Source organism: Haliotis rubra, unplaced genomic scaffold, assembly GCF_003918875.1.
Source record: "Haliotis rubra isolate DU_JTF1 unplaced genomic scaffold, ASM391887v1 Scf128, whole genome shotgun sequence".
Lineage (NCBI taxonomy): Eukaryota > Metazoa > Mollusca > Gastropoda > Lepetellida > Haliotidae > Haliotis > Haliotis rubra.
The window spans coordinates 1,465,871-1,475,937 of record NW_025765203.1 but is presented as its reverse complement, the minus strand read 5'-3'; the positions used below and the strand labels follow the sequence as shown (position 1 = coordinate 1,475,937).

The 10,067-nt window shown below is 38.1% G+C and overlaps 1 protein-coding gene across 1 annotated transcript in view; it reads right to left on the bottom strand.

The window, feature by feature from the left end:
• Window positions 1-4,126: 4,126 nt before the first annotated feature.
• The window catches only part of LOC124266777 (transcription factor Dp-1-like), a 29,774-nt gene continuing 23,833 nt past the window's right edge, over window positions 4,127-10,067 (bottom strand). Inside the window, 1 exon segment of the mRNA XM_046701571.1 lies at window positions 4,127-9,567. Within this exon segment, the coding sequence (XP_046557527.1) occupies window positions 9,360-9,567 (208 nt within the window). The 3' untranslated portion in view covers window positions 4,127-9,359.

Below are 10,067 nucleotides of genomic sequence, written 5' to 3'. Positions count from 1 at the left end.
TGATCTGTGGGAATTCGAATGTGTAATTATCGAAAGTTAATTAAGAAATACACTTCGCTTTACCACCATGTATGGTGTAAAAACATTTTCTTTGCCCTGAACTATTATAGTTAAAGCACGAGGACGCTTGCGTCCGAGTGCTTTAACGTTATAATAGTTCAGGGCGAAAGTGTGTTTTATTACACTATACATGGTGGTAGAGCGAAGTGTATTTCTTTCTAAGATGCCAAATTTAATACTTTCTAAAGATAATTACGATTAATTTAAGGCAGAAAACAAACGACGGTGTCGGTGACCTAAATTAAGAATCCTCGCACAGGGCTAACTGGCGCGCTGTTCTATTGATGTGTCTGCCCCTACGTTAAGACGAACGTTACCAGAAAACCAAATGATAACAGTTTGATGACGGTTTACGTTCGGATTAAATATCTACTCTGAATTATTTTAATTACATCTGCCATTAACGTAAACCATATGGGGCAATATGAACGTTGCATTTCTACTACCAGCGTAAGTTTAGATCAGTACATCCAGAGGAAGTTGAGTAGTCAAGCGACATTCCACAATTGCATTGTGGGAATGTAAACATTACGAACGTTACCGTGTCGCTGAAAACGTGTGAGTCGAAATGACACATTTTAACCGTCGTAAAACATAAACGTAATGTTTCCACCAGTGATGTTAGCTGCGTGAAGCAACAGCAAACCAAGAAACGGGATGCAACGGTGTAGTTTACTGTAGGAGGCCGTACGAGGCGATGACAACTGACATGCATCGTGACGTCGCTTACATTGTGACGTAATGTAAAATGGTTCGATTACGAGGGGGCACACTAGAATGGCGCATTGACGGGATAACGTCATTCAATTGTTACGTCATCAAAAAACTATACCTTTATTGTCTGATAATGTATTTTTTTTCGATTGTTCTAACCACTAGGCATCTTAGAACTTTAAACATATCGATTCAGTGTCTATATATAGCCAGTTGTACAACTGTACACACGTGCAAACTGTTCTTCAGCACCCCTTGCTTATCGTAAGAGGCGACAAACGGGATCGTGTGTTCTGGCTCGCTGACTTCACGATGCATTCCATAGTATCCCAGTAGCAAAGATCGATCCTCGTGATGCTAATCACTGGATTGTCTGATCTAGACTCGATTACCAACAGATCGTGGTCATATTGCCGCGTTTTACAACAAAGACTGACTGACTGACTGAGTTTGGTTTTACGCCGCTTTTAGCAATATTCCAGCAACATCACGGCGGGGGACACCAGAAATGGGCTTCACACATTGTGACCATGTGGGGATTCGAACCCGGGTCTTCGGCGTGACGAGCCAACGCTTTAACCATTAGGCTACCCCACCGCCCCTTTACAACAAAGAAACAACTGTACAAGCGGATAAGGGATTGTAAGGAAGGAGGTGAGTGGTACTCTGTATGCAAGAGTAATTAATAAATATTTTATTTATTTATTGTTTTCTTGTGACACGATACTCTGCGATGCCATATGGCCTCAGCCTGGAAAACCTGTCTGGACCAGAAAAAACAGTGACTGATGTAATGAACGACGGTTCAAGCTGTCGGGTCCCATGACACCCCTTCGTACGTAGCTCGATGCTCATGTTGTTGATCACTAGATTGTTTGGTCCAGACTCGATCATTTACAGACCGCCTCTCTATAGCTGGAATATTGCTGAGTGCGGCGTTAAACAACAAACCAACGGTTGCTGGAGAATTAATTCTAATTCCCACCAAAGGATTTATTTTTAAAGTTATTAATTAAAAATAGGAACACGGCGTGTCACGATTGTTGAAAGCAGATGGTAGTATCGAAGAAGCAATAAGAGAAGGGTTGTAAGAGGTGCAAGATTGCTTCAAATGTCCTACATTGATAATAGGCCTTGTTTACACTGTCCACTTGACCACTGTATCTTAAAAAAGGACGTTAATGTAGTGAGTATGGTTTTACACATTGTTATCTTTTGGTATGAAATAAAGGAAAACAGCAAAGAATGAGTGAGTGAGTTTAGGTTTACGTCGCTCTCAGCATTATTCCTGCAATCTCACTGCGGGGTACACCAGAAATGGGTTCACACATTGTACCCATGTGGGTATCGGCGTGACGAGCGAATGCTTTAACCACTAGGCTACCCCACAGCCCCTTCTCTAGAATGATTGAGTGGGTGATTTGGGCTTCACAACACTGAACAGTTTTCGGGGTCTATTTAACGGGAACTGTCAGCTGAATGTGCGCAAACGTTCATATATAACCTTGATGAAAACCACGGGGAAGCCCGTGGTGTTCATAAACCTAGAAACACAATCACCCGGATTAGAACCAGTAGGAAGTGTCTGGCGTGACCAAGGGACGTTGCTCTACGGAGCGAATTGCAGCAACTAACACGACCTGGCAACCCGTGTCCCTTCTCGGAAATACATCACAGGAATAATTATCACAGTACACGTAATGTGATTGTTTCAATAAGCATATTGAAATAACGCTTTCGTACTCAGCAACCAACGCTACCAGTTGGTAATGACGAGACGTGTGTTTGTGCGCCATCAGTCTTCAGGGGGTATCGTGCACGTCACACGTTTTGACTTGTTTACCATGTTACTGGTACAAGCGTTTTAGTGATGAGAGGGTCGGAACGGGTGTCCGTCGCATGCATATTGACATTTTCACAGTTGAGGAGGACTTGGTTTGGTTTTGCATAGCTTTCAACGGTATTTCAGTTATTATGACGCTGAATGTGAGAGAAACGTGGGGCAGGTGTTCGATGTTTACCTTTTTCGATGTCACCCATGGGCACAGGTATGGTGCAGATAAACACGACTAGAGTAGGAAAGGTTAATTTGATGTCAGTCTCCTACTTTTATGAAACCATCAAACAAGGGAACATAGCGAGAGACCAGCGATCCTAATCAGAGCCACGATTAATACCCAGAGGATTAATCACGGCAAAGGGTCGTAACTCTGCACAGCTGTCTCCCAAACTCCCCGCTGGTGTGCATTAACACTTCAGCTTAGTTCCATCTCGGCTGTGTGACCCAGTCACAGCTGTTCTCCAGAGTATGCGTGAATTATATATCAGGATATCACTGACCCGTCGGGGAGGGAGGAGGGGAAAATATCAAAATGTGTATTAAACCTATCTGGAACCCTCATATCCATTTCCATGAACTCCCTATAAAACCAATTACAAATGAGTTCAGTAAACATAGATTTATAAGAAAGTACCCCACAAAGAAGGGACATATGTTAACCTCACCTGACTTCATAAGAGCAGAACAAACACCAGCAATGTTTAACCTATTCACCTGGATGAATATTATACTTAACTGAGATAATATTTTCAGTTTGTATGCTAGTATATGTCGCCAGCTGGCTCGCAAGCCACGAGCGGGTTTAAGTACCCAATAACTTTTATGACGATTTTTTTGTGACATTACACAAGACTAGAAGAGAAAGGTGCTGAAGTCATTTCCAAATGTCAACCTCAATCCCCCTAATGCTGCTAACCATAGTACAATTTAAATACATGATTGTGATTCAGAATACCGTTCTGTGTGTTTGTAATACAGTGGATTGCAAGCCTGCATCATATGAAATATTTGGGTACACTGTCACTCTTGTATGACCAGATCCTGTAATGATGGCGGGATACTTTGAATATGCTGTCAGAATTCGAGCCTTACCATCCAATCCATATTGTCTGAAAGGTAGACAAACCCTATACAAAAGCCAAATGTTCCCACTTAAGAAGCAAAATCTTATTATAAAGTAATTTACATATTTAAATATTACATTGCAAACTCTAGAAAATCTTCTTAATTCAGTTAATTAATTAATTTGTAAAATTTCAGCAGTTCTTGATAATTTGATTAATTTTTGGTTGTTTCAATCATAATCTTTCTTAGATGCATAGATCATTTACTCCACATGCTGAAATTAACACAATATAATACACAATACTGGATAGTAGTCCAAATGAGGACAAATATCAAAGTCATGAGAAGAAATATATAAGAGATGTTGATTCACCATAAATATGGTCAAGCAGCAAAGTGGCACCATAAGGCTTTGTAACTTGAAACAATACAACACAAACACCATTATCATCTGCACAGCTGTTTATGACGTGTAGCATAGAACACAGTCTGTGATAGGGCTGGATGACAGTGAGTGATGTTTTCAATGAGGTGGACACATAAAACTAGCTTCCAATTGACATCGCTTTCTCTTGACTGCAAACCATTTGCCATATTAGAATAATCAAACAATATGATGCTTCAGGACTATTTACAATGACACTTTTAAAATTATTCAAGATCAAAGATAGTGACAACTTGACTAATGTCTGACAATTGTAAAATAGAAAAAGAAAAAGAAAGTGAAAATATATCTTCTTTTGAATCACAAGAGGCAGCCATTACAACTGCAGCTAAATTATGAATGTTATTTCTGGTAACGTTACATAGAAAATTATTCAGTAAATTACAGAACGATGCTCGGGATACACCATCAACCTGTCTCTATATTTTACGATGAAAATACTTTCAAAACGCTTCATTTCAACATTGAAGTACCCATTAAAAGGTGCAAAAATACCCTAATAATTCTCATAGGTTTTCTGTTGGCTGGACAGAACCAGACCCTTTCATAAGAAAACTGCTTTCATTGTCCCTGGTGGGTAATTAGAACTCAACGTTGTGTTCAAACCTTCATGTGACTGAAGGTTCTTCACTGATTTCAACAATATTTCAGTCATATTGAAAGAATTTCAGCATACAGAAGGAACATATGGATACATCCACCGTGGAGAAACCTAACATCATATTAAGGTGCCAGAAGATCAATGGCATTTATCTCGTTTTAAATTAACAGCCATTCCATGTGGACTCTTCCACATGGTGACCTCTCTACTAGGTCATACTTCCATGGTTTAAAAACATCTTACTAGTCTTGGCACTGAGATCATATTTGGGAACTGGCATCAGGCATACAAGTGCATCAGCCCAGCTCCTCAGAAAAAATCTCTTTGGGAAACTGAGCCTTGCACAACACCTTCCAGCTTGACATTCAATGTCTCTGTGATTTGATTCATTACAATAACAGTGACCACTGCTTCGAAGTCCCAACAAGATCCATCAGTTATATAAGAGTTAAAAGAAAGAAAGACATCCACTACAGGTTGACAGCATGAGATAACCCACATTGTCCACTAAGTTTAGACTAGTAATACTTAATAAGTTCAACTTAATTAGAGCCACTCCTTTTTCTACTTCTTCTCTTGGCTTGAACTGAAAGCCATGATTAACTGTGCATTGACACACTATGACTAATGACTTTCTGTCAATGCCACAAACCAGTAAGCACTACTTCACCTTTGCTTTCCTCTCCAGCATTAACTAGACAAAGCACTTGTAGTTAACCGGATGACAAAAAATGGCAATTGCAAAACAATTTAATATCAAGTATTCACAACTGTAGGAATGGCAACGGTCGCAGTTCACCTCTCTATCACACAAGTTGTATAGTTGAAATAGTGAAAAATAGTCATTAAATATACTATACATCAAATTTGTTTAGGGGCTAAGGATGATGATGGTAAATGGTTGTAGTTATGCCTTGTGATGAATGTTTATATACAAAATGATTGATTGATGGTAATTATGACAGCTTGCTATAGTTACCAACGCCAGATATATATAAATGTATATATTATCAAGGCACCAGTTCTCAGAGCTAGTTCATTAATATACTCCCCATTAAACACACACTTCCTCACAGGCTGAAAGAACATATCACCTTTTAAACATGAGTCTCATTGAAAGAAATTTAACATTAATCAAAACATTTGGCTACATCAAAACATTAAATGTGGCGCTTCATGTTCCATTACAAGCAGATGCCTTGTATTGCTCACAGATTTTCTGGACTAAACCAAATCGACCAGCATATTTTAAAAGGTGACCTGCATTTCAGCCTATTATCAACTAAACATTTCACATGGACCAATTGCATATTTGACAACTAATGTTAAACCCCAGGGTACTTATAATTAGTCAAGTTACTGGTGGTTGGCTCATTGGAACTTTTGATTTTTCCTTCATGATTTTGATAAATGAACCACAAAACGACTGATTGAATAAACTTACATAATTTTGAAAAGCATTATGACTGAAGAAGTTATCTGCATTTAGATAATATTAATAAAATCAGATTAAATTTGATGTCTCATGATGTTAGAATGGTTTAATCAGTTAAATGGAAGATGGCATATTCTACTTCTTTGAACACATGTAGGCCTTTTGATGGCAGTATCACCTATTGAGCTGGACATGAAACACTGATTTAAGTAGAAATATGAACTTAAATGAATTACAATTTTCTTCTTATTCAGTCTTGATTCCTGCAAGACAGCAACAGATATTCACTGTTAAATATATTTAACATTAACACAATTTTACTGAGGATTTTTATCAACCTCTCAAAACTAGAAAATATTTCGCATTGATAAGGGTTAATTTGTTTTCAGTTTATCTTAACACAATGTTTAAATGAAAGGTAAAAAAAAATTCTAAAAAATCTCTATTACACAAAATACAAATGTCACAGGCTTCGAAACTCCAAATATACCTGATCAAATCCTGTGAAATATTTGAATATTTCTACTGGAATAAACAGTCATACAGTTATCGACAGTAGAAAGAACCGGTTTCTTCTATGAATGTTTCAAGAAGTCCCCCATGTGAGCTTTCCAGTTTTGAGCGGAAGGAAAACAGTACAAGTGATGAATGTTTTCTAAATCGCTTCTTTTTGTCGTTGATTTAGTGACCAGCTTAAACAAATACATAGCCCTGTCCAAAGTTCTTTCCTGTTTGGGGGGCAGCTTAATGATAAAGCCCATCCATTTCACATGTTGAGTAAAATACACATAATCATTATCATCATATAATGGAACATCATTAATAACAATCAAAACTGCATAACTAATTAGTGAGAAACATGTCAGTCATTTGAGATAGTACAAAAAAGAAACATTTGTTTGAAATTTCACATACTTCGATCAAGCTGATTGAATCTTAGCAGTTGTTCAGCATGACTCTGGAAGAATCTGAGTACAGATCTAGATTCAGCATGTGGGGAATAGATCTCGGTGTTTGGTGTGATGAGCGAATACTTTAACCACTATGCTATCGCACCGCCCTTTAAAACTTGTTGAGTCTCAAACCAGCATCAGACTGCAATGAACCAAGTAAAATGACAATCCTGCCCTAATTTAATTAGGTGACATTGATATCAACATGGCAGGGACCCATTCTTGACGTTAAAATCTATAAGGTATCCACTTTGTTTACCTGTCTAGGAGCATGGCCTGTGGTGACAGAGATGTATAGGTTAGATCAACTATGTGCATACTCTCATATGCCCTTTTCATTATTACTCAATGTGTATGAGTTTAACTGAGTGATAAACATGTTTCCTATAAAAAAGCAATAAATTTAAGATTGTCAAGATTGACAAGAAGATTCGGATAGTCTACTAGACTGTGACTAGACTTCACATCTCTGAGAAGGAATACTGTTATACAAAAGGAACTGAACATGGTTATCCTGTATCATCGGGTTACGCCAGCATTGAGCCACTTAACACAGTTAGACCCTGTACAAGTGAATAGATAGGTCAATGTTTTCCATGTATCTAAAACCACTAAGCTTTAACCATAGCACCTTAAAGGAAATAATGTTTGGAACCAAGCTGTTGGGCACAAGAAATAAGAGGTGTTTGCAGTGAGTGAGTTGGGGTTTACTTCCCTTTTAGCAATATCACAGCAGGGGACACCATAAATGGGCTTCACCCATTGTACCCATATGGGGATGGAACCCGGGCATTCAGCATGATGAGGGAACGCTTTAACCACTAGGCTATCCCATTACTCAGAAATATTTGTAGTAACCATGGTAAATCCTGAAATCTTCTTGCAAATAACATAGGAGACTTTTATTGAGTGAAATATACCAAAATGTACATCAATGTAATGTTGGTTTATCTTAATTCACATCATATTACTGTTTTACGGAATAATAAACTCATTATTTGTTTTTCAATGTATTTTTCCAAAGGTTTGGCATCTGTGTGCTACCAGAGTCATGCTGCCTTATATGTCCTCTCATGGTTTATTAAATTAAAATTTTCAGGGCGTGTCCTTTTGAGTGGGAACTATTTGGGGGAGAATATCTACAGCTGTACCTTATGATTATCAATAATCATGTTCCAAACTATTATCTGTAAAAACTACAAGAAAATTACAAACACTGTAGGCAATTATCAACCAATATCAGTTGAGTCATTGTTAAAATATGAATATGTTAAATTTCAAACAATTGTTTAGTCCTGTTATGCATATTAAACATGGAACATGGACATTTTTCATGACAAAGAAAAAAATGTACTCATGATTAACAACACGATCATTTGGCGGAAACAAATAATGTTAACCAGTTTCCATGGGAGCTGGAAAATAAACAGCAACAGAATATTAGTTTCTGCAGACAAACTTCATTAATTTAACAACTTATACTACCATAAATAACATTTAGACAAAGAAATCTACTGGAAAAAAATCAGATAGTTATGACACTAACCAAGTGTTTCTAAAACACTACAGAGTGTGGGCCGTCATTATCACATTGTAGATAAAAACACTCCACAGTGAAACTACTGCACACTGTCCTATGTCAAACAAAGCTGCAAATCTATCACCCCCGAATGACTACAATTGACTCTTCCACTGACATAATGAAAGATAGTCCACTGAACACTGAGGGATGGAAGCTACAAAATCAGCAAATCTGGTAAAAAAAATGCCTCCATAACTAAAATACTTAAGATAAGTTATATTAATTTCAAATCAAATATTTATATACTTGGCCACAAACCAAAATGACTTAAAAATTTTAATTTTCAGCAAAATCAAAATAAATTAACCAAACATGTATGGGTGTCATAATTTGAAACTGACTGACTAAATAATCTTGACCTCTTCATTAAGCAAGTTCCAGAAGCACGACCTGAGAATGTTACAAAAACAAGACAGTATTCACATGAAGAAGACTTGTCCCTTCTTCACTGTGTCTGGTCATACTGTTTCGAGTGACGTTTCATTAGCTACCATAGCATAAATTGTTTTTAGATTCGCCATTTGCTGCTGAAGAACCCCTTTTCGTCTAGGGTCAGGGAGACGCAATCCTAGCACACATTGTGTCTCTGTCACCATGGCAACTATTGAACTGCCAGCTGCACATTTATTGCTCAATCTCTTCCACACAATTCACTTGGTTTGCCTTAGCCCATATCAACTGGGCTGGACTGATCACTGTCACTTTCTTCGTCGGAGAAGTTTTCCGACGGTGTTTCGGTGGCAGTTCGAGAATGCACATCGGATGAACCGAGACTGGACTGTCGAGATAGAGCGGCGGCCGTCATGGCGGCTACTTCTGCTTCGGTGTCGCCTGCGCTGAGGTAGGACTGAGCTGCAGTTGCCTGACGATACCTGGAGATAACATTGAACATCTTTCAGCAACGTAACCGAATGATAAGGCAAAACCATTATAATCAGTTTCTATAATAAGTAATGCAAATCACACAATTTTTCAAAAAGTATCTATCAGAAAGTAATTGTGTTCACTAATATTTTATCAACAACACATCTAAGTGATTGATATTCTGAGCACCATTTCTGTGTCGGGGCACCATGACCACATTCCACCCCAAATTCATGGTTTTCGCCCCTTTAGACAAACATACAGATTCTGTGGACTTTTTCTTAATACGGTTTAGTTTGGTTGTTGTTTAACGCAGGACTCAGTAATGTTCCAGCTATATGATGGCATTCTGCTAATAGTCGAGTCTGGACCAGACAATCCACTGATCAACATGATGAGTATCAATCTTCACATTTGGGATACGATGACGCCTGACCACCTAATCCCCTTAGTCGCCTCTAATGACAAGCATGGGTTGCTGAAGATCAATTCTAACCCAGATCTTCAC